Here is a 25,646-nt window from a genome sequence, read left to right as displayed (position 1 = left end):
CGGAGACCGACTAGAGCGACGGTGAAAATAGGCGAAAAAGCCGTAAGGTGCCTATCAGACAGGGGGCAGAGGACTTACATTTAAAGCACTATTACAGTCGTGTAATAAAAAAAAGAAAAAATAAGAATGTGATATGAAGTGAAACATTCCCTTTTATCAAATGCTTGTAACACAAAAGAACCTTGAAACAGTCGGTCATTTTCTGGTGATAGTTTCCCTTTAGTATTCTATTCACCTACTGTATTTCCGTATGTTGGTATGGCTTTCATAGATCATCTTCTATTTTTGGTCAGACCTATTGCCCACCTTTTGAACCCATTTGGTTGATGCAGTACCCTCCAGACAAATGGTGAAGGCTTGTTTTTCCTTAGGCAGAAATAAAGCATTACAGCCCATTAAATATTTACCGCTACAGTAATAAAGAGCGCTGTAGAGGAGCTTTCCCTAAAAGACTCGTCTTCCAGGGCCACACACTGAACGCCATGAGGCTGTCAGACTTGGCCGGTGAGGTGAGATTGTGCCGTTAATATTTCCTTCATCACCTAATCATGCCTAAATATAATGATTTTCAATCAGTTGGATGTTTGTGATCTTAATTTTTTTTTAAGAGGAAACAATGCAGGTGTGCTTGTTCCACTCTGCATGACATATACAGTGATTTATTGACATTTCCGGAACAAAAATATTCTTGTTTAGCACCAAAATGTCATATTTCAGCAGTAATTGTATTTAGAGAGCATGACAGTGTTGATAAAATGTCGATGATGGAATTGTCCCTGGAAAAAGGATTGCATTTTACCTTCTTCCAATGTTTGGAGCCGCCATGGAAGGCACGAGACTCGACCACAATTGAAAAGAAAGCGAATTTTAATGATCCCAAAATAGCGTGAACGGTCGTGGCTCTGTAGATGACGTTAAAAAAATGTGACCATTAAATGGTAGCTCATCAAAGGTCTCGGCTAGGGGGTTCATAATTTGGGCAGGTTCCTTGTAGAGTGGGGATAAATAGAGTAAATAACTACGAGTGCTCAGTCCTCCACGACAAGACAAAAGATCATCAAGAAGAAATCACAAGATCAGATAATGTAATAAAAAATCAAGACAGAGTGCCGCTTTAAAGGCCCCTGCTTTATAAATGACTGTCATCTCCGGCAGCGAGACATTTGCATTGGGTCCATTTTTCACACCTAAGAAGTTTGGTGCTTCTTCTCTTTTTTCCCCCTCTGGCCTTGCGCTCAGAAATATAAAGATTAGATGCGTTAAAGAGATTCATTCTTCACGCCCTTGGTCAAGATGCATAATTGAATTTGTCAGCCAAGAGCATTGGCAGGTTCGCTGGTGTCTGTTATGGATCAGCCCATTCTGCGAGCCGAGGACAGTGGCATGTTTAGTGCTATAGTAGTAGTAGGCCTTACAAATAATGCCTTATGTGCTGCTTTTTAAATATGCTGATAAAAGTACAAACGGTTTTCTGCACCAATTTTGGTATAACACAACTTTTTAGGCGGATTCCTGAGAGCATATATTAGATGAATGGACAATACAAAGCACTATGTAGGGAAGCTGTAATGCAAAACATGCAGGCTGATTGTTGGCAGCATGTCGTACAGTGGGTGGAGCTTAGTCAATTAATTTTGTGCTAAATAAAATAGTATAACTTGTAATATATTCTTTGACATTCTCTATTCTATTCTTAAGAGTCCAGTGGGTGGTCCTTATCAGTTTATCATAGTTATTTCCCTGCACACTTATACAGGGAGAACTGTCAATCAGTGATAAGGACCACCCCCTTGACTCTTAATGGAAAGAGTAGGGATATATTACAAATGATACAATTTTTTTGTTACTACAGAATAATATATCAGTCTGCTCTTGACACCATGGTCGATGTGATCGGTTTGATTTCCGGTACCTCTGCCTGTTGGTATTGGGTATCATGGGCACTCGTTGTCTAGCACTGGCTCGGCAGCACCGCTGGGTTCGGATTAGATCTGTGGAGTTCCCGAGGTTTCATGGGTTTCCGCGAGATACGCCAATTCTCTTCTAAACTCCTAAAATGTGTTTGTAGATTAATTGGCTTCCCATTGAATTGGCTGTAGCAATTGAATGTGAGTAATTACAGTGTGTGTACGGCGCTGCTGAATGTTTCCATTAGGGGGTCAGCGTTATAAAGGCAATAAATATTGTGTAACAGCATAATCTGTGAAAATGATGTAAGCACATTGCAACTTTCTATTAAAATAAAAAAAGCCCTTACTTTTATAGCAGCTTCAATATTTCAACTATATGGCCAGACAAATTCCGAGGAGCCGTAAGTTCAGTGTGAAAGTTTTGCATTATCGTAATTGTTTCCCTCTGTGAGAACAGTAGTCCGATAGCTCATTGGCGTAACAGCAGCTTGTTTGTGACTCCGGTGACGCTCACCTGTCTGTAGCGCTGTGTATTCAATCACGGATACAATGGGATTGCTGTAACGCACGTTTACTCACTCTTTTGCCAGCTGTAGATTTTTATTATTGTCCGTCTAGATGTCCTATGTAGGTAGGCTTTCCGTGGCCTGATGTCGGCTCTTATGGTGTCATTCACGAGTGTGTCAGCCCCTGCCACTAACTGCAGTTGGAGCATGCCAGTGTCATGTATCATAAAACTTTCTACAAGATTTTACAGTACCCAGGAGACTTGTCAACTCTTTTGGGGGTTTTCTGGGTCCCTTTGGACAATCTAGAAATGTTGGCAAACATCCCATAGTGCTGTACACAGTGGTGTAAATGGGGCCAATTTTGCAGCGATAAATGATCGGCTGTCTTTGAGTAGTCTGTTTACACAGGCTGACCGCGCCTAGCGAGTGATCTGTAATAGATTGCACAGACCATATAGGCTGCCATAGTTCTTGCCAGTGAGAGTCCTGTTTACACGTGCTGCCAAGAACGATGATCTTTTGTGAACAGCAAAGATCGTTTCACTGACCGAGGGTTTTGCTCGTTCATCGGGTGAGTGGTGGTCTGTTTACACAGGAAGGTTATCATGAAGTGAGTGTTCCTAGAAACACTCATTCCCGATAATCTTCCAGTTTAAGTGGACCTTAAGCCAATCGACTGTTTCTTCTCTTTTACTCACCTCCCTCCCCTTACATACAGGTACAATTTCTCCTTTGTTTCTACTAGTAGCTGCATAATAGCACATTTACACTAGCTAATAATCAGGGAATGAGTGTTCTCAAGAATGCACATCCCCATTTATCAGTCCATGTAAACATTGTAAATACTCCAGTGAGCAAGCAAAATGCTCATTTCTAGGGTTATAGGATCATTTATGTTGGATCAAAATCATTGTTACTGGCAGTACATGACCCTGTGTAAACAGGGAGTGTGCTTCCGATAACACGGTACTGTATGGGGACAGAACAATCTTAGGGCCCCGTCACACATAGCGACTCTCCAGCGATCCCGACAACGATATGAACATGTCAGGATCGCTGGTGTGTCGCTACATGATCACTGGTGAGCTGCCAAACAGGCAGATCTCACCAGCGATCAGCACCAGCGAGGAGGAGCGCGCGCATCGCTGTGTACCTTAGATACCAATTCGCTGGTGCAGGGAGCTCGTATCCAAGGTAAACAGCGGGTTTCTAAGTGCCGCACGGCGCTTAGAAACCCGATGTTTACCAGCTCCCTGCACCAGCGCGCTGATATCTAAGGTACACTGCGGGTTTCTAAGCGCTGCGCGGCACTATATCTTGGATACGAGCTGGGAGTTCGCTGATCGTTGTTCTCCCACCTGCCACACGCAGCGATGCGTGCTGGCCAGCGGGAGACCAACGATCAAAAAAAAGTCCAGGGCTTTTGAGCACGATCAGTGATACCCGGCAGGGCGGCCGGTCGCTGATACCTGTCACACACAGCGATATCGCTGGTGAGATCGCTGTTGCGTCACAAAACTTGTGACGCAGCAGCGATCTCGCTAGCGATCTCGCTGTGTGTGACGGGGGCTTTTGTCTCACTATCATTCTGTTCTTGTTGGTTTTTGTAGTCCTATGTAAACAGACCGGTAAATGAGCTTTGACTGCCATGTGTTTAGTCGATTGGCAATTGTTAAGTGACAGAGACCGGTCTGTCTTAAAGAGAGCCATTTCACCTATGCCATTAAAGTATGTTTTTGATTGAGCAGCTAAAATCAATCAGTGATTTTATTTTCATGTATCTTTGTGGAACTTGCTAGTTATACCCGATATTGAAGTTACCTTGGGTAGTTTAACCATAATTCCCATACAGCACGCGCGCTGTCTTAGAGTCCAATTTGACACCGAACTTTCCTTTATTCTCTATATCCAAACGCTGGTTTGCTCATGTTACCTGCATCTTAAAAAAAATCTCAAGAATCTGACGTTTTCTCACCTCTGAAACTGCGTAAACTTACTGTCGCTCTTATTCATTCTCATCTGGACTACAGTAACTGTCTACTGATTGGTTTCCATATTACTAAGCTTTCTCCTTCAATGCATCCTGAATGAGGCAGCCAGGGTCGTATTTCTGTCCAGCAGCTACACTGATGCCTCCACCTTGTGCCAGTCATTACACTGGTTGCCCATCTGCTACAGAGTATTACATAAACTTATCTCACTCTCCACAGTTCTGCATCACCCTACATCTCCTCCCACATCTCTCCCCATTCTTTTAAATCGGGAAAGTAATGTCACCGACAATGGGAAAAGTAGCAATGAAGTGATTTCAGGTAGAAAATGCGTTCAGTTTAAGTGGCTGATGATTTACTATGATTTTTAATCATTTATTTATCAACTTGGTGTTAAAACCTCAAAGGAGCCCAGTATTGGGAAGTTTGCGTGTTGAGTAAATTTCGGATTCTTCTGTAACAACCTTACTATTTGCTGCACTTCAGTGTATTTGTTTTTTTGTTTTACATAATCAGAACTCTTTTCTTTGATGATTTATTCATCCGCAAAGGGAAGAAAATATTTTAGTCTTTACTATTTTTTTTAATACAGAAACCACTAATACAACTTCCTAGGCCATTCGAAAGGTAGAATTATAAAACTATATATATATATATATATATATATATCTCTTCGACATCAAACAGGTTGGTGCGTGCTTTTACTGAATTAAGTACGGTATATAATTTTCTTTAATTGAATTTGGCTTGTACAGTGTGGCTTCCCCAGGAGACGATAGTAACTAGTGATGAGTGAGTATACTCGTTTCTCGAAATTTCCCGAGCATGCTCGGGTGATCTCCGAGTATTTGGATGTGCTCGATTTAGTTTCTGTCGCCGTAGCTGCATGATTTGCTAGACAGCCTGAATACATGTGGGGATTGCCTGTTTGTTAGAGAATCCGTACATGTATTCAGGCTGTCTAGCAACCGCAAATCATGCAGCTACGGCGACAGAAACGAAATGTTCGCGCATGCCCAAACTACTCACAGAACACCTGAACATGCTCGGGAAATCTCGAGTAACAAGTATACTCGCTCATCACTAATAGTAACCTGTTGACACCTGAACATTTCAGTGCTGTGAACTGAAGAAAAGTTCATTAATGTCAGTGCTTCTTGCATTTTTTGGTACAAATAACTTTTGTAACATGTCTCAGAGGCTTGCATTCATTTAGTATGCCTTTAAAGCCCCCATTACACATAGCGATATCGCTAGCAATATCGCTGTAACGTCACCGATTTTGTGACGTAGCAGCGATATTGTTAGCGATATTGCTATGTCTGATACTTACCTCCGACTGGCTCCCCTGCTGCTCATCGCTTGTCGCGCGAGAACGTCCTGGACCATTTCTCGTCGGGCGGTTCCTGCTGGGCTTCCTGTGGCGCCGACGAGCGACGCGTGGACGCGGGCGGGAGGACGTCAGGATCGCCGCGTCTGACAGGTAAGTAGCGAACTCCGACCCCTGCTATGTCGCTGGTGAGATCTGCTTGTGTGGCAGCTCACTAGCGACCACTTAAGTGTACCCTAAGAAGCCTTTATTGTTCTATTTTAATAGGATTTTATATCCCAATCTTTGAAGTGAATATACTGTATAAATATACTGTATAATGCAGCAATGGCTACGCGTGGTCATGGTGTACAGTATGTAGTATCCATGATAAATGGTCGGTTTGAGCATAAAAGTCTATCTGTGATCTTGAATGTATAGTACCCACTGTGACTGCTAAGCCTTGCTATGAGCATATAATACTGAGCTGGGAAGTAAGGTGGTAGTGTACCTGATGGTGTGGGCCTCATTATGATCATACTGTGAACGATGAACTTCACCATGACCCTAGAGTACCCACAGAGAATGATAAAACACATTATAGGGATGTCGTATTACCTGCTGAGAATGATAAACCCCATGGAAGGGAAAGAGACTTACCTTTTTAACCTTATAGCACCAATAAAAATGTAGCTGTGGTGACAAAAGAAGAGAGTTCATAGTAAAGGAATAGAAAATCCACTGGTCTATACTTAGGGACTATGTACATTTCTAGGCACAGTGCTATATCTAGAAACCAGGAAGAATGTTTCTGGAAATTATTGGCTCCGATTCATCAAAGCAATCCGCCTTGAATTTTCAAAGTTTCTCCAAAATTTTGCGACTTTTGACGTTTTCATGCCAGTTTCTCCCAGATCTGGCAAAATGGCTGGAGCTGGGCCAAAGCAGGGGCATGACCCCACACTTGTCCAATTCTTGACTGGAGTAAGACTTGTTGTATGGCGCATGGAGGCCTTAATGAATCAGGAGCATCTGACTCCAACACGCCCTCTCATCAAGACTGGTGAGAAAATTGTCTGACTTGATGATTCCTGGCCTATGTATGTATGTATGTATGTATGTATGTATATGGATGGATTGAGGCTAATTTTCCTGAGTGAGAAAGTTTCATCTTCCTAAGATGGTGGAGGTGGTACAGAAGGTTAAAGACGCCATTAGTGGTTCCCTGACATACTCTGAAAGTCATAGGTCCCTATTCATCAAGACCGGCGTTGTTCAGGCTGGTCTCGATGAGGGGGTGTACTGGAGTCAGACACTCTTGATTCATTACGAGGCACACGCCTCGTAATATTTCAGGATCATCTGAAAAGTGGTGTACAAGGACTGGAGTGAGACTTGTGGCATAAGGAACTCCGTCACTTGTCCCTCCCCAGCTCTGCCTACTTGGTCAAAGCTGGGCAAAAATGGGAACGAGAGAACCAAAATTTTAGCACAGCCTTGCGTTCCTTAAAAATGCTGCAGCTTTTGAAAGCTTTTTAGGCCAGAATTGTACCCATAAGGTATAAGATCGCCACATCAGAGGAAGTATTATGGGAAGATATTGAATGGTTTCATTTCATGTGGCAGAGACCATAAATAAACCTCTATGGCAGTCATTGTTTTGGTGAGTGATAAAACAATCAACTGTCAGAGGGTTTTCCCCAGACCCGATCATAACTACAACAGATGTTTCTGCTTTCACAGCACACACCAGTGTCCAAAATTCTCTCCACAGTAATCCCCAGGAGGCTGATATTAACCTAAATGCGCTAACACTGTGCTCTGTGTCTGTCATAGAGAAGGAGTGAAAGCCGGCGATTGTTGGGGCTGAGTGACACTGTAACCAGTGAAACCTTCCCAGAGGGAATTGTCCTGCAATAGCCGAGGCAGGACGATACGTGAACACTTCCGCAATCCCATAGCTAGCAAACACTAGAGTTATTCTAAAGGCAAGGGTCACATTGTGCATTGTGAATGACACATGCTGTCCTTGCCGATATAGAATAATCATGCCCATCCTCAGCAGCATAATAATAAGCCATTTCTAGCCTGCCAAGACACAAGCCCGGTAGGTAAGCGACTATGAATGGATTCGTCTTCAGTAGCCATTTAGGAGACTCCGCATTTACACAATTGTAGTATAGGTCATATTAAATCTGTGCTTAGTTTCATCGCATTCCCCTCAGCCTGACTTGTCCAAGTCTTCCTCCGACATGCACTTCCATTACTTTTTAAATACCACTCCATCTCCAAATTCAGCTTATTTCATATATTATTCAGCCTTGAAATGGAACCTTTTGCTTGACCTGGTTCTCAGTGCAGTCTTCCAGACTTTGCCACGGGCATCTCAACTGCCCCCTGCTTTTGATATCCTGTGTGATTAAAATGTGATTGCATTTTTCTGATTTCATACGGTATACATTATGCGCCTTTTTTTTTCTCTTCCAGAGCTTAATGTTGTCAGGCTTAGAGAAACGGTCTAATGCCAAGGGTATGTCATTTCAGCCACAGCACCGTAATTGGTAAAGCCCGTTTGCCAATCATAATTTTGCCCAGACAAAAGCACAATTAAACGACTGATCTGAATTTATATACTTAACTTCATTCACGCTATCATGAGCATTGTGCGGTAAGCCCAAATGGACATTTGATGTCTATAAACTTGGATTTTGATAGCATTGCTGATTTATGTCATGGTTAAGCTGAACCCACATATGGACCTGGAGCAGCTACCTATGCTGGTTACTATCCTGTTGGTAGTGATCAAAAGCTGCTGGGGTATTATAGAGCAAATCACAGGATCATGACCTCCAATGCATCCTAATTTAATAATGAAGCCACCTTTTTTTCAAAAGTTTCATTGAAGGGAACTTTCCAGTTAATTTCTGCTGCTCAAATCACGGACAACATAAATCAGAGCCGGGCTACATGATTGCAGCCAGGGATATTTTTCTCTAAACAAAGGGGAGACATGTCAATCACCGACAACAGCGCTGGGAACAGCCAGCCAAACTGGTCTCCTCTCTGGCTATGGTCCCCTGTCACCACATCAGACTAAATCTTCTCTATTTTTACAGTCGTGCACCAAGGCGCTAGTTCGTGTTTTCCACGGTTTGGGTAGAATGAATCATACGGCAGGTTCCCTTTAAAAATCATCCAGCATTAAGGCCCCAATTAATCAACACTGGCGGCTTTCACGATGATCTTAATGAGGGGGGTGTGCTGGAGTCAGATGCTCCTGATTCATCAAAGGCGCATGTCACTAAATTGAATTAGGAGCATCTGGTAGGTGGCATGTGCCTGTATGAGCGCCTCGCTACAAATCTTACTCCAGTCCACTTTGCTGGAGCTAGGCGAAAACGGCATGAGAGCATAAAAAGTCACGCAATTTTAGCTCAGTCTTGTGTTGCGCCAAAACTTTGCAACCTTTCAAAGCATTTTACACCAGAATTCTGCTGCAAAAGCCTTAATGAATCAAGCCTTTAGTGTTTCCCATAGGTTTCCATGGCAACAGACCACAAACAAACCCAGTGTAGTCTGATACTGCACTCATACACCATTTATTCTTTCCCCATCTGTAAGCATGGAGTGGGAGACAAGTCACATTAGTGTAACTACTACAATCCTAAACATCAGTGTTTCTATGGCAGCCATTACCTTTCTATGACGTCTGTAGCTTGTGATTTTAGTATGAGGAGTCGCTGTCTTTCATGGTGACAAAATCATCACATATTAAAATGTATTGGCATACTTTCCCCGTTGCAGAGGGTGACTCTTTTGTCTCCGCATGGATCAGTTGCTTGTTTGCGGCGCTGCAGGACGGGTGATCTTTACATTCTGCTTTGTCTTTACTCACTGTTTAAATGCTATCAGTGCAGAACATTAAAAGCATTAACACGATACTATAGAGCCATAAATCCAGGCGTTCCGGAGAAGACACTTTATGATCCCTTTTCGTGCTGTCATTAACAAGCATTGCATATGCCGAGACAAGTGCCCTGTTGCCATAAAAAGAAAGAAGCCGATGTCGATGTACCCAAACATATCCTCTTGTCCGTAATTTAGCAATCAGAGCGTGGAAGGGCGCCTCCGTAATGAGAACTTAATTAGCAGGAGAAAAGCACACAAGGGCATTTTGTTTCCTTAAACTTCTCTTCTCAAGGGTGCTTGGGAAATGCGCTGTTACTGCACCCGGCTACTGACGAGGAGGCCAGGCTCCAAGTATGCCGAAAACGCAACCTATCAATTACAATAATGTCGTATGGAATCTACGAAGAGGAGAATAAATCCTCAGTACAAGAGCCTACTCCGGAGCTGCCGCACCAGCAGCAGTGTGTTGATGTGAAATCGTATTGGTGTATGTGTGGGATCAGGCGAAAAAGTGATCTTGTTTCCCAGAAACGTGGGCTGGTCTTGTGGTACTGTAACTCAAGGACCAAAGAGATGCTTTATGAGAATGGACAGTCCTTTTTTCTACTCTTCTGCTGCCTATTGACTGACGCCATTTTTAATGTTATAGACTTTTGTAATAAGCATTCTTCGTGACATGACCCTTTTTTGGGCTCGCTCAGACAACCATATTTTTTGTCCAAGTGCAAGCCAAGAAAAGATTGGATTGTACTCGGACCAATGTTGCTTTATGGAGCTGTGAACGTGTCCAATTTTTTCCTCGGACCAAGCCTGTCCGTGAAAAAAACCACAGAATTCACAATTTGCATCCCATATTCGGATTGCACTCGGCCATGCAAGTCAGTGGGTCCATGGCTAAAAACGAACCTCACTCGGATGATGTCTGACAGAATGAGAAGGTGGAGACGTTTTTTTTTCAATTTTCTCGTCATCCAAGAAAATCAAATTAACGGTACTCTCTGATCTGTGTTAGATCAGGGTGTGATTAGCATAACCGGCCCTGTAAATCAGGAGACAGAATCACCAGTCCTCCATCAGTATTGGTTCTGTTTCATGCTTTCGAGTTGACAGATCACAATTTGTAATCAGGCCGCGGGTCTCCTGACCCGAACTCTGTAGTATCATATACGTCTGTGAGGCTGTGATTTCTGGTCAGGAGACCCGCGTCCGGACCAGAACTTGTGGCCTGTAGACGAGCCGGAGTGTGAATCCAGCCTTAGTGAGCAGGACACAAAGGTTGTGATGATCGCTGTGAAATAGCTAACTTATAAGTCACCTAATTCACAAATCTTAGTATTGGGTTAATATGAAGTAACTATTATTACATGCTGCTTTGAATCAAACCCCTCAGTAAAATTACCGTACTTCCATAATATTATGGAACATGTAACATGACGGCAAGATGATATTTGCCACTGTAAGTCATTACAACTGTGACCTGTGTGTGTTCAGTAGTAAAGAACCAGGCGTGCGGATGCCTTAACTGGCCCAGCCATGACAAGAGTGGCCAAGTCCTGCCGGCACGAACTGTCCTCAGGCGTAGCATGGGCACAGGCGGAGCCTCCTAGGTGGCATTTGTCCAGGATAAATGACAGTGTCACTGAAATGTATGTGTGTTATTAATGAGTCCCCAGTGATTCGATGCTTAAGACTCTGGCTTAATAACCATTGCACAACTGTGTAGGTGTTTGCAGAATGCTTAATTACTTCAGCTTACACTTCCAAATTATTCCGCGTGCTATATTTGGAATGGGGGGGCTGAGCCGAGCACCAGGTTACAATTATTTGCTATAATTAATTTGCTAAGTGGATTGGCTGGTGTTCAGGGAGTGGATGGTGGGTAAGAAGGCTAATCATTACATGCCAGCGCCGTACACCTCCACTCCATCTTGTCATGTGGGATTCTGCGTCATGCACTGCTATGAATATGGATAAGTATTTGCAGAAGGTTTTAGCTTTCTGAGCGGAGTTTAACATTTTACCCCAACCAAGAGAAAGTGTATTTAGTTGCAAAGAGTAGCGCATTTGGTCTTTGGACCACGGGTGGACATGGTCCTAGAAGTCAATGAGAATGCCTTGGAGGTACTAGCTTCTGAGACATATAATATTCAGGGCATGTTCACATGTGGCTGACTTGTTTTGATAAATTGATGAATATCTGTAGCTGTGGGGTTGTTTTGGCTGCAAGCCCCCAGATTCCTGCCAGCCCCATCCCCATGGAAGTTTCTGCAATCAAGCTGTCACCTGACAATATCCACCCTTATGACTTTTATAGGACTAGTCCTCCCACCCAGAGAAAACCATATTGTCCTGGAAAAATAAATCCTTGAATTATGTAACATTTCCTAAAAGATTATAGATGATTGACAACTACTAATTGCAACCGTCATATTGCACATTCAAGTTGTCACTCTGCCTGCAACATAATGGCACTGTATATATTTCGTTTTTTTTATGGGAGAGCCCTCTTCGCCCCCATTGAAAACACATGCACACTCTACAGCCCAGTATGGATGTTTTTCAGGGAACTGGGAAAAATAGCTTTTGGCAAAGCAAGCATTTGACTGACAGCTATTCCAGGGGTATGTTACCTTTACTTTATACCCTTTTTCTCCACAGTGCCACACACACTATAGCTTAAAGCATATTGGGTACTTCATGTCACTTTTTTAGAACAAGCTGTCCATGTATACATAAGGAATAACACTATTTCTAGCCTCCATTTTCTTCTCTGCGTGTTCTGATATTCAGTTGTCTCTGAGCTAGTGGGTGGAGACTAGTTGCTATGTCTACTATGCAGAGTATACTCAGACATGAGGGATTCCTGCTGTCCTGTCATTGTGTAGCACATCATGATGGACATTACACGATAGTACCGAGTAGTGTGACCGAAAATCCGGCTCACAAAAATAGTAGACTAGCTGCAGAGGTCTGTGTACGTGCCTCTCTCTTTCACTCAGCCTCCCACTCCATTATCCGTACTCCTTTCATAGACTTCAGCAGACAGCTGTAAACTAGAACCTGAGTTAGCCAAGAATCCATCTTATTTTGACAGACATTCTGTATATAAGCTGTTTTTTTAAAGTGAATAACGAGTTTATGATTATGAGGCAGGGGTATAAGTGAAGAAGTGGCTTATAAGTGGAGAAAGAAGCATAATTTTGTGATGTTACAAAGTTACTGAAATTTGCATGGGCACTGGTGCAAAACTGTTATCTGTGCATTTCAGCTCATTGCCAGTCATGCCACATACAGTATCTTTAGTTTATCCAACTTTCACAGCCGAGAGCGACATCTTCATGGAGTCTGTATGCTCTTTCTGTGGTTGCATGGGTACAGATAGGTTAATTAGCTTCCTGTGAAAATGGCCCTGATGTGTGTAAGCGAGAGATTATATTGCAGATAGAGCGAATGACACTGAGGGCCCCATGGGGGACAAGACCTGCTATGAAAGGTGGCAATTTCTGTACAATGCTGTGAAATATATTAGAACTATAAAAGCAACAGGAATAAAATGATAAAAAAAATTAAAAATTTCTTTACATTCTAAATTATATTTGTTTGTATAGCAAGTAACATGATGACATTATTGCACAACTATAGGAAGTCATTCTTTTATTATTCTGATTTCTTACTTCATTGATGTGACCATGAGCAATGAACGCAGGTTCATTGAAAACACGCTGTCACCTGGCTGTTGGATAGGTCCTAATTTATTGATTGGTGAGGGTCCTGTTTGCTGAGACCAGCACAGATTGGCAGAAGAGAATGGAGCAGCCGTGCGCATCCTCGACTGCCCATCTATTCATTCCTTGTTGGACTGCCGAGCGCTGCCTTTCATGTACAGTAGATACGCGATAAAGAGTATGCAGGTATATATATATACTGTGTGTGTATGTATATATATATATATATATATATATATATATACATATATATATATATATATATATACATAGTTGTGCTCAAAAGTTTACATACCCTTGCAGAATTTTTGCTTTCTTGGCCTTTTTTCAGAGAATATGAATGATAACCTCAAAACTTTTTCTCCACTCATGGTTAGTGGTTGGGTGAAGCCATTTATTGTCAAACTACTGTGTTTTCTCTTTTTAAATCATAATGACAACCTAAAACACCTAAAGGACCCTGATCAAAGATTCACATACCCTGGTGAATTTGGCCTGGTAACATCCACAGATGTTGACAAAAATGTTGACAAAAATGGGCTTGATTGGTTACTAAAGGTAACATCCTCACCTGTGACCTGTTTGCTTGTAATCAGTGTGTGTGCATGAAAACTGAGTGAGATTCTGGAATCCAGACAGACTCTTGCATTTATAATCCAGTCATTGACATTTCTGGATCGTGAGCCATGGGGAAAGCAAAAGAATTGTCAACGTATCTATGGGAAAAGGTAGTTGAATTGTATAAAACAGGATAGGAATACAAAAAGATATCCAAAGAATTGATGATGCCAATCAGCAGCGCTCAAACTGTGATTAACAAATGGAAAATCAGGGGCTCAATAAAAACAAAACCACGGTCAGGTAGACCAGCAAAAATGTCATCCACAACTGACGGGAAAATTGTTCAGGATGCAAAGAAAAACCCACAAATAACATCAGCTGAAATACTGAACTATCTGAAAACTAGTGATGTGGCTGTTTCAAGATGCACAATAAGGAGGCACTTGAAGAAAAATGGGCTACATGGTCGAGTCGCCAGAAGAAAGCCATTACTGTGCAAATGCCACAAAGTATCTCGCCTACAATACGCAAAACCGCAGTTACAATCCTCAAAACGTCTGGAACAAGGTAATTTGGAGTGATGAGACCAAAATTTAACTTTTTGGCCACAATTATAAATGTGACATTTGCAGAGAGGTCAACAAGGTCTGTGATGAAAGGAACACCATTCCTACTGTAAAGAGCGGAGGTGGATCACTGATGTTTTGGGGTTGTGTGAGCTACAAAGGCACAGGAAACTTGGTCAAAGTTGAAGAAAAGATGAATGCAGCACATTATCATTAAATACTGCTGCGCATGGGACGTACTTGGACATTCCAACATGACAACTATCCAAAACACAAGGCCAAGTTGACCTGTCATTGACTACAGCAGAATAAAGTGAAGGTTCTAGAGTGGCCATCTCAGTCTCCTGACCTCAATATCATTGAGCCACTCTGGGGAGATCTCAAGCGCACAGTTCATGCTAGACAGCCCAGAAATTTACAGGAACTGGAGGCTTTTTGTCAAGAAGAGTGGGCAGCTTTACCATCTGAGAAAATAAAGAACCTCATCCACAACTACCACAAAAGACTTCAAGCTGTCATTGATGTTAGAGGTAGCAATACACAGTATTAAGAAATGGGGTATGTGAACTTTCAGGGTCTTTTGGATGTTTTGAGTTGTCATTATGATTTAAAATAGAAAACACAGTAGTTTGACAATAAATGGCTTCACCAAGCCACTAACCATGAATGGAGAAAAAGGTTTGGTGTTATCATTCATATTCTCTGAAAAAAGGCCAAGAAAGCAAAAATTCTGCCAGGGTATGTAAACTTTTGAACACCACTGTATATATATATATATAAAAGTGTTATGAGCTTTGTCATGTAAAAAACTCATACCAAAAAGAATAATTTCAGAACATTTTCCACCTTCAATGTTACTTGTAATCTATGCAGTTCAGTTGAAAAATAAACTAAAATCATTTTGGGTGGAAAAAGAAAAATTTAGAATTAAAATAATGTGGTTTCATAAGTATGCACACATTTAGACGAATACTTTGAAGTATCTTTTGAATTTTTGAAAGCATTCAGTCTTTTGGGTATGAGTGAGCATGGCACATCTAGAATTGGCAATCTTTACCCACTCTCCCTTGCAATAGCACTCCAGGCCTGTCAGATTATGAGGCATCTCCTGTTTACAGCGTCCTGTTTAGGTCCCTTTTCAATTGGATTCATGTCTGGGCTCTGGGTGTGCCATTCCTAAACTTTGATCTTCTTCTCGCAGATCTCATTCTTGGGTTAATTTGGAGGTATGCTTAGTGTCGTCGTTGTACTGAAAAGTTAATTTCTTCCTCATCTTCAGCTTTTTAGCACAGGCCTGAATGTTTTGTTAAAATATTGACTGATATTTGGAACTGCCCATAATTCTATCCACCTTAACTTAAGCCCCATTTCCAGCTGCTGAAAAATAGTCATAAATGATAATGCTTCCGCCACCATGCTTCACTGTGGATATGGTGTTCTTTGGAGATGCACAGTGTTAGCATTGCACAAAACATGCTTTTTGGAATTATGGCCAAAAATTTTAAACTTGGTCTCATCAGACCCACATGCTTTTAATAGACATGATGTAGCCAGGATTGGATTTTTTTGTAAGAAAAGGCTTCTGTCTTGCCACCCCACCCCACAGGCCAGATATATGAAGAATATGAGAGATTATTGTAACATGCAGTACACAACCAGTACTTGTCAGAAATTCCTGCAACTTCTTTAATGTTGCTGCAGGCCTTTTGGCAGCCTCCCAGACGAATTTTCTTTTTGTCCTCTCATCAATATTTGAGGAACGACCAGATCTAGATAATGACACTGTTGTGCGAAAATAAAATTAAACAACCATGTTGACATTATTAGTTTCACGTTATGTCTAATGCCTTGGAGATTTTTTTGCTTCCTTTTCCTGACTGATGACTTTCAACAACGACATCCCTTTGCTATGTTGTTAGCTGTTTACGGACCATGGATTTTGCCATAAATTGCAACTAAGAATATGTCATGAAAATCCTACTAGAAAACCTAAACTTTTATATAAGAACCCCTGTAAATGATGACAGCTGTGTACGTACTACTACGGTATTTATCAGGAGTTTGAATGTGATTAGCTTATTCTAGGCACAGCCACATCCCCAATTATAACATTACTAGATGGTGGTCCGATTCTAACGCATCGGGTATTCTAGAATATATATGCAGTTTATTTTTGAAGATTTAATAATAATACACCCCCCAATCCTGATATGTATGGTTCTCTCACCCCAATCCTGATATGTATAATAATAATAAATTTTATTTTTATAGCGCCGACATATTCCGCAGCACTTTACATTTCAGATGTATGTATGTATGGTTCTCTCACCCCCAATCCTGATATGCATGCTACCCCTCAACCCCCTATCCTGGTATGCATGGTCCCCTGACCCCCCCAATCCTGGAATGCATGGTCCTCTCACCCCCCAATCCTGGTATGCATGGTCCTCTCACCTCTCTTTCCTGGTATGCATGGTCTTCTTACTCCCCTTTCGGGGTATGCATGGTCCCCTCACCCCCCAATCCTGGAATGCATGGTCCTCTCACCCCCCAATCCTGGTATGCATGGTCCTCTCACCCCTCTTTCCTGGTATGCATGGTCCTCTTTCCCCCCCTTTCGGGGTATGCATGGTCCCCTCACCCCCCAATCCTGGTATGCATGGTCCTCTCACCCCCCAATCCTGGTATGCATGGTCCCCTCACCCCCCTATCCTGGTATGCATGGTCCCCTCACCCACCTTTCTTGTTATGCATGGTCCCCTCACCCCCCCTTTGCTGGTATGCATGGTCCTCTCACACCCCAATCCTGGTATGTATGCTCACCGTCACCTCCCTTTCCTGGTATGTATGGTCCCCTCACCCCCCAATCCTGGTATGCATGGTATCCTCACCCCCCTTTCCTGGTATGCATGGTCCCCTCACCCCCCTATCCTGGTATGCATGGTCCCCTCACCCCCCTTTCCTGATATGCATGGTCCCCTCACCCCCCCAATCCTGGTATGCATGGTCCTCTTGTCCTCCTTTTGGGGTATGCATGGTCCCCTCACCCCCCAGTCCTGGTATGCATGGTCCCCTCACCCCCCCTATTCTGGTATGCATGGTCCCCTCACCCCCCTTTCTTGGTATGCATGGTCCTCTCACACCCCAATCCTGGTATGTATGCTCACCGTCACCCCCCTTTCCTGGTATGTATGGTCCCCTCACCCCCCAATCCTGGTATGCATGGTATCCTCACCCCCCTTTCCTGGTATGCATGGTCCCCTCACCCCCCTTTCCTGATATGCATGGTCTCCTCACCCCCCAATCCTGGTATGCATGGTCCTCTTACCCCCCTTTTGGGGTATGCATGGTCCTCTCACCCCCCAGTCCTGGTATGCATGGTCCCCTCACCCCCCTTTCTTGGTATGCATGGTCCTCTCACACCCCAATCCTGGTATGTATGCTCACCGTCACCCCCCTTTCCTGGTATGTATGGTCCCCTCACCCCCCAATCCTGGTATGCATGGTATCCTCACCCCCCTTTCCTGGTATGCATGGTCCCCTCACCCCCCTTTCCTGATATGCATGGTCTCCTCACCCCCCAATCCTGGTATGCATGGTACTCTTACCCCCCTTTTGGGGTATGCATGGTCCTCTCACCCCCCAATCCTGGTATGCATGGTCCCCTCACCCCCAATCCTGATATGCATGGTCCCCTCACCCCCCTTTCCTGGTATGCATGGTCCCCTCACCCCCCTTTCTTGGTATGCATGGTCCCCTCACCCCCCAATCCTGGTATGCATGGTCCCCTCAACCCCCTATCCTGGTATGCATGGTCCCCTCACCCCCCAATCCTGTTATGCATGGTCCCCTCACCCCGCAATCCTGGTATGCATGGTCCCCTCACCCCCAAATCCTGGTATGCATGGTCCCCTGACCACCCAATCCTGGTATGCATGGTCCCCTCACCCCCCAATCCTGGAATGCATTGTTCCCTCACCCCCCTTTTCTGGTATGCATGGTCCCCTCACCCCCCTTTCCTGGTATGCATGGTCCCCTCACCCCCCTTTCCTGGTATGCATGGTTCCTTTTCTGTGTAGCCGCAACCAATCAGCGTCGCGGCCCTGTAGCTGCAACCAATCACTGCCGCGGCCCTGTACAAAAATAATATTAAAAAATAAAAAAAAGTTATTCTCACCTTCCGACGGCCTCCTGTCTTCTTTCCACGCGCTCGGCCTCGCGTTTCCAGTAATGCTTTGCGGCTTAGACCGCTGATGACGTCGGTCTTCTTTCTCGCTCTCGCGAGAGTGACGTCGGTCTTCTTTCTCGCTCTTGCGAGAGTGACGTCATCAGCGGTCTAAGCCGCAAAGCATTACTGGGAACGCGAGGCAGGGCGCGTGGAAAGAAGACAGGAGGCCGTCGGAAGGTGAGAATAACTTTTTTTTTATTTTAATTCTCTTTTTTACAGATTAAGGCCTGCGCCTGTCGCTGATTGGTTGCGGCCTGGCGGGGGCCTGGCGGCCGCGACCGATCAACAGCCCGCGATTTCGGTTACAGACACAATAAGGCGTTTATATATATAGATTTTAGTTTTGTTGTTTTTATTTCCCCGCTCAAAATGATTTTACTTGGTTTCTCAATAGATTAGCACAGATATGGGTGATACTAAAGGCGGAAAAAGTTCTGGAATTATTTTTTTTTACATGACAAATACCATGTGTTTTAAACACGATGTGTAGTCTTTTTATACCTCTATAGAAAAAGTTTTTATATAAATGTATATAAAATCACACATTCTCTTGCGAATCTCTTATGATCATCCTCACTTTCAGCACTTTGTCGCTACATTAAATCACTTTAATCTAAAATCTGGAATGACAAGTGTAAATTTCCAAACATTTTGGGGATCAGCATCACTTTCAGTTATCTCGGTAATATGGTACAATTCCCGAGGTAGCTCATCTAGGGCTATGCTAACCTGTCATATTCCCGGCTGCATTGAGTGTTGAAATTATAAGTTCCAGCGTTCCCCGCACGGCAATCAGCAGCTGCTTTTAAGATGAAATTGCTCACAAGGAGATTCTGATAGCAGCGGTGGGTTACTGCGCTCTGCAAAGATTCCTGACTTCTCACTCACATCAAGCAAAATACTCATCCCTTCATCTCTCCCTTATGTGTCACCTCCGGAGCATCTTTTCATTCCTGCAGCACCTGAGTGCCTGAAACAAGGGAGCCGGTGGCAGCCGCTGACAAGCCTGGGAAATCAAGTCTCTTTTCTGTGTTTGTCGCCCCTTCTGCCCTCTGTCAGTCTATCCCTTGTGCCTGCCTGTATTTGTTTTGCTCCATAGTCGGCCCCAGCCTGGCAGAAGCACACAGTTATTGCAGAGCTGTATTTGTCATTTATGCTCAAGAGCAAAGTCAGCTCTGCAGCATTTCTATATTTGTGTGCGATTTCCATTTCTACTAATGCGGGAATATTTTCATTACGGTCGACCTCTAAATGATGTCGTCTCCAGGAGGAGAATTCATGATTTGGCTTATGAAGGGCTTATTATTCATCAGAGAGCAGTGCTAATGAGCGTGCCGTCATTACTATCACTTGGTTGTATGTGGATAATATATACTTGCAATGCACAGACATGTCGCCATATATGCACAATAACACTGGTAATGCGGGCACATATGCACGAATGCCCATGTGTATATATATAGGAGGAAATAGCGTGGATCTCTATCTATTAAGGCGTCTCGAAATGGACTTTACCATTTATATTTCCCTACATGAATTTCACAGTGTGTGATCAGATTTAGAAACTGTATTAAGGGAAAGGAAAGAAAAATGGCTAGAAAGTGGAACTGCGCCGTCAGAGGCCACATTAAAATGTGATTTTAGGAGAGGGATTTTTTTCTTTCCCATCTCCCTCGGAGGACGTTTGAGGCTGCGAGTCAGTGACTGCGAAATCCCATTGCAAAGTTCATCAGGAATCGTGTTCCAGCTGCTGGAGTGATAGATAGGTTTAATTACACTGAATTACTGCGGCAACAGCCGCTCCGCTCTCCCCGAAGTCATTAAAAAGAAAGGATTTTTTTCTTTCCGGAGCTGGTCACTGGCCCGGACTGGGCTTGTAGAATGGAAGCATAGTGCATGGTGCGCAACGAGGGCAGAGGTCAGCCGGGCCTGAAACTTGTCATCTTCTGCTGATTTCCTAGGAGCCACACCGCGTAGAGGTTAGTCTGGATCAGTTCTTCATTGGCAGAATCACTGCCTGTGATCTGACAAATGCAAATTACAATTCGACTGACTCTTAGTGACCTTGTCGTACTCCCATCTACAAATGCAAGAAAAATTGATTATAAGATAATAATAACAGTGATACGAATTGTAATTTGTTAGTATCTTGTTCATTTTGGACGGTAAATTAAGGGTCTGTTTCATTTAGGGATCCTCGTCTAGATCTATGTGGGGTTTATCTCTGTGACGGTAATCCCGTGGGACCTTGTATGAAGCATTTGACCTAGTATTGACATTTTCATCTCATTTGGAAAGGCTGAATTGAGGTCGAATGAGACGTGATCTATCACTGATCTTCAGTCATTGTTCTTTGTTTCAGGTGGCGAGGGTCCCAGTGGAGTCCTGTGAGCAATATTCAACATGCGGGGAATGCCTTAGTTCCGGAGACCCACACTGTGGATGGTGTGTGCTGCATAACATGTGAGTTCTGGAAGTATCATAAGGACCATAAATTGGAACTACTTTTTGTGGGGTCATTAGTTTTCTTTATTGCCCAAAATTTGCGGATCATCAAGGGATCAGTACCTTGCATGTTAGAATATATTTTCAGGGGATCAGTTGTCTGTAAACATACCAATGAGATTTGGGTTCTAAATAATTCAGAATTTTGCCTCTTACATTGGAAACCTGATCGTACCAATGCTATTAGTAATATTGGGAGACCAAAGTTTCACTTTGAGTATGATTTTGGCTTGATTTAGGACTGTGAGACTATAAGGACGCAGATCTCTGAGGAGCTTTTTTCTTGACCCTTATTGTGGTCGAGAAATCTGAACCGGTATTGATGGATTGTCCATAAACGCCATTGTTCCTCAGTCTTCTTGCAGCCAATTCCATTACCGTTGATATTACGTCTCTTTGAGATCTGGAAATTTTTGTCTCTAAGCTATAAACCAAGAAAAGAAGGTGATAAAAACGGGAAGAATGCTCCTATCGAGTGAGAGTAACAACCTCCACTTAGCATTTATACCTGCAATAAATAGCAGAATATTACCGAGAGTTTCAGGAGAACATTAGGTGCACAGAATCACAAGCTGCCCTCTTCTTATACAGCTGCTAAAACTGTTACAACCATGCCTATGGTCTGCAGATCCCATCACATATTGGTATTGTCATCGACTCTATACAAGAAAAGCCATTTCCATATCCTAGTCCTGACTTCATCTGCAAATGACTTTATGGAACGGTGCCTAAGGCATCAAAATCACATTTTCAGATATGCAGGGTCAGCGACTCATTTTCCCTTCAAAATCCTGCATACTAGCAGTATATTAGCACTGTACAAATGCATTGTTCCCAGGTATATTTCTTCCAGATTTAACATTAAATGTGTGTTTCACAGTTTAGATCATTACCAAATGTAAAATATTTTGCAGCTGCGTGTTCCCACCATATTTTATTTATAAGCCCTAGATGTCCATGCTAATAAAAGTGGAAGTAAAGATGCTATTGATAACTGATTTATGGAGCCATTGATGAGCATGTTGGCTGCCTTAATAATCAATGGAAATTAAAATCAGTGGGAGAAACAAAGTAGACTCTTTTTGTCCTAGAAATGTTGCCGTTGGAAGAAGAGGAACCTTATTCTGAAAGATAACGATGAAGCTTTTGTGTTCTTCAAATCAAGTCATATGTACATTACATAAAACTGAGGCTTTTTATGTATAGTAAAGGCATGTTAAGGGTTTAAAATGGATCTGTCACCAGGCTTTTTTTAATACGAGCAGCATACATTATTAAATAGAGCTCTTCGACCTGATGAAACTGGTGTATTTTTTTCAAAGGCATTTCAAAAACCCTGAAGAAGAGGGCTTGAGGTCTTGCACCACCTACTTGCTATAACAATCTTAAAAGTCACTACTGACTTTTCTACAAGCCTTTCCACATGACTTAGGATAAGAAGCCAAACCAGACATTCCATTTGCAGACATGTGTTTCAGGGTGTTTACTCCTCATCAGTGCAAAGCAGGAATTCTGATTTGGATGATTAAGAGTGCCAAGCCACCATAAGGAAACTTATAGGCAATGCAATGCTCCTCTGAGAAATTAAATACGCAAATTGCCTCTTCAGAGAGGAAGAGGACTTGAACTCTATTGCCACCTATTGGATGTAGCAATTCTAAAAGTCAGTATCTACCATTTAATGAGCCTTGCCACTAGCCATAGAATGAAATAGCTCATGAGTCCAAATGTATTCTGTCTTTAACCGCACAGCCTATGTGATATATGCAGCTTGTTTTGAGCAGTGGGAGATCTCAGCAGCAGGAAGGAAGAGCACTGAGGAGTTGTCACTTAGGAAAGATGGGAGAAGAATGAGTTACCTTTTCATAAGGAATTATACAGACATCCTGATATTTCAAAGTGAATTCAACATCCTTATCTGGTCTGAGGTCTATTTTGCAATGTTTCAGGATGTATTGTAAAATCTGGCTACAGATCTACTTTAAAATTGTTGGGTATTTTTCCACTGGGTTTATGCTTATATATGCAGTATGTACTTAAGAAATATGTACATTTGCAATTCCCAGGTGTTCCCAAAAAGATAAATGTGACCGTGCCAGGGAACCATTCCGGTTCGCAAGCAATATTGATCAGTGTGTTAAGGTTACAGTGCAGCCCAACAGCCTACCAGTCTCAGAGCACAGTCTACCGGTAAGAGACAGATGGGTGATCATCTATCAATGGCAGGGGTGCAAAATATTTTTGGTACAAAGGCCACATTGTCATACTAAACCAATCCAAAGGACTGCAAAAATGTATAGGGGAATTTACATGAATATGAATCAAGTTTTGAGTATTTGAGAATGATTTTGAGAGTTTCTACTCAAAAAAATCAATGTGAACATGCCCAAACTTAAACTGAGTTTTTGTAGCAAAAACTCAAATAAATCCTCTACATAACCTCACAACTAAATTTTGGAAAAATATTCAGAATTTGAGAGTCCTCAGTGGTTGATACCTTTTAATGGCTAACTGAAAAGATGGTAACACATTGCAAGCTTTCGAGACTACTCAGGTCTCTTCATCAGGCATAGACTAATACAAAATCTCAAGAATCACATATTTATACACAATACAGCACAGAAAAAATGCAATAGATAAGACAAGTGATGCGAAGCAGGACTATCATTGTGGGAGAGGGAGAAACATAAATATTGGACCAGTTCATAGATAAGGAGTCTGGATGTTTTATTGTCCTCTGATTGGGGTCTCCTAATGTATTGTGATGCCTCCAAAAGGTCTTAAGGGCCTGTCACACTAAGCGATATCGCTAGCAATATCGCTGTAACGTCACTGGTTTTTGTGACGTTATAGCGATATTGCTAGCGATATCGGTGTGTCTGATACTTACCTCCGACCGCTCCCCCGCTGGTTATCGCTGATCGCGCGAGAACGTCCTGGACCCTTTCTCGTCGTCAGCTTCGTTTTGGGCTTCCTGCTGTGACCACAGCGACGCGTGGATGCGGGCGGGAGGACGTCAGGATCGCCTCGTATGCCAGGTAAGTAGTGACCCCCGATCCCTGCGAAGTCGCTGGTGAGATCTGCCTGTGTGGCAGCTCACTAGCGACCACTTAGCGATGTACCAGCGATCCTGACCGCATCATATCGCTGGTCGGGATCGCTGGTACATCGCTAAGTGAGACAGTACCTTTAGGAGCAAATTCCTTAATTGATGTAAAAAGACATAAATCCATGCGACACATTCATTCCAGCATTGAAAGTGTCAAAGGTCATCATGAGCTTGAACTCCCAGACTCTTCTCTCTCTCTGGGATGTGAAGTTACTTTTCAATACCAGTAACTTCATATCCATGTTGTTATGATCAGGCATACAAAAATGTTTTGCCACAGGTAGATACATTCTTTTTTTCTCTTATTGTGTGACGATGAGAATTCATCCTTGTTCTAAGCTTTTGCCCTGTCTCCCCCACATATAGACCCCCTGTTGGACATTTAGTACAAATAATTAAGTACACCACAATAGATGTAATGTAGCTGAAAGTACCTGGGATCTTGTAGTCCTGATGTGAATTGGGGATCTTTATCTTGTCCGTGGTCATTATAAATGGACAGGTTTTACATTTTTTTCTGATTGCAATGAAAGGTTCCTGCAGCTGTTGGAGAGGACAGGAAGCTTCTGACAATGAAGCTTCTTAGATTTGGGGGCTGCCTAAAGCACAGTAGTGGGGGGTCTGGAAAAATGGATTGTAATCGGGCATCTTTTTGTAGTAAAGGTTGTAATTTCCGTGCAGCTCCCCTTAGCACTTCCAGATTTGGGTTGTAAGTGACTACTAGAGGCACCCGGTTATTTTCTTCTTTAGCTTTGTAATGTAGCAGGTGATTCCTTGACATTCTGGTGGCTCTTGTAATTTCGTTTTCAATTGTTCTTGGATGGTAGCCCTTTTTGAGGCGACCAAGGTGTTCATCTCTATCCATGGGGTTGGAACATATACGATTGTATCTGATGGCTTGGCTATAGATAATAGAGTTCTTTATGTGCTTTGGATGGAAACTGTCCCATTTAAGGTATGTTGGACGGTCGATTGGCTTCTGATACAGGGATGTCTCTATTTCTTTGTTTTTTAGCTTAAAAAGTCTCGAAAGCTTGCAATGTGTTACCATCTTTTCAGTTAGCCATTAAAAGGTATCAACCACTGAGGACTCTCAATTCTGAATATTTTTCTATCTACTGGCTAACAAAGTACTAAGATATACATCTTTCCTGTAACTAAATTTTGAGAATTTTCCAGTTTTAACATGAAGCAAATTATGGACTGCTGCATGATCAGAACCATTGTCAGTACATGAAAGCAGTGCCAGAACCACTATCAGTACATGAATACCTCTCCATGCCTAGTACAGTGACCAATTGCAGTTTTAGGGCAGCCCCATAAA

At 42.8% G+C, this 25,646-nt stretch overlaps 1 protein-coding gene across 3 annotated transcripts in view; it reads left to right on the top strand.

Annotated features, from left to right (window-relative positions):
- The window catches only part of PLXNA2 (plexin A2), a 389,564-nt gene that overhangs the window by 250,710 nt on the left and 113,208 nt on the right, over positions 1-25,646 (top strand). For all 3 annotated transcript variants that reach the window (XM_073587292.1, XM_073587293.1, XM_073587295.1), the window contains exons 5-6: positions 21,071-21,171; positions 23,280-23,403. In XM_073587292.1, coding sequence (XP_073443393.1) covers positions 21,071-21,171; positions 23,280-23,403 — 225 coding nt within the window. The remainder of the gene's footprint in view (positions 1-21,070; positions 21,172-23,279; positions 23,404-25,646) is intronic.

The sequence above is a fragment of the Dendrobates tinctorius genome, unplaced genomic scaffold (assembly GCF_039654945.1).
Source record: "Dendrobates tinctorius isolate UK_male_01 unplaced genomic scaffold, ASM3965494v1 ptg000098l, whole genome shotgun sequence".
NCBI classification, from domain to species: Eukaryota; Metazoa; Chordata; class Amphibia; order Anura; family Dendrobatidae; genus Dendrobates; species Dendrobates tinctorius.
Note: the sequence above shows the minus strand (reverse complement) of the source record. Positions and strands in the feature narration are given on the sequence as shown.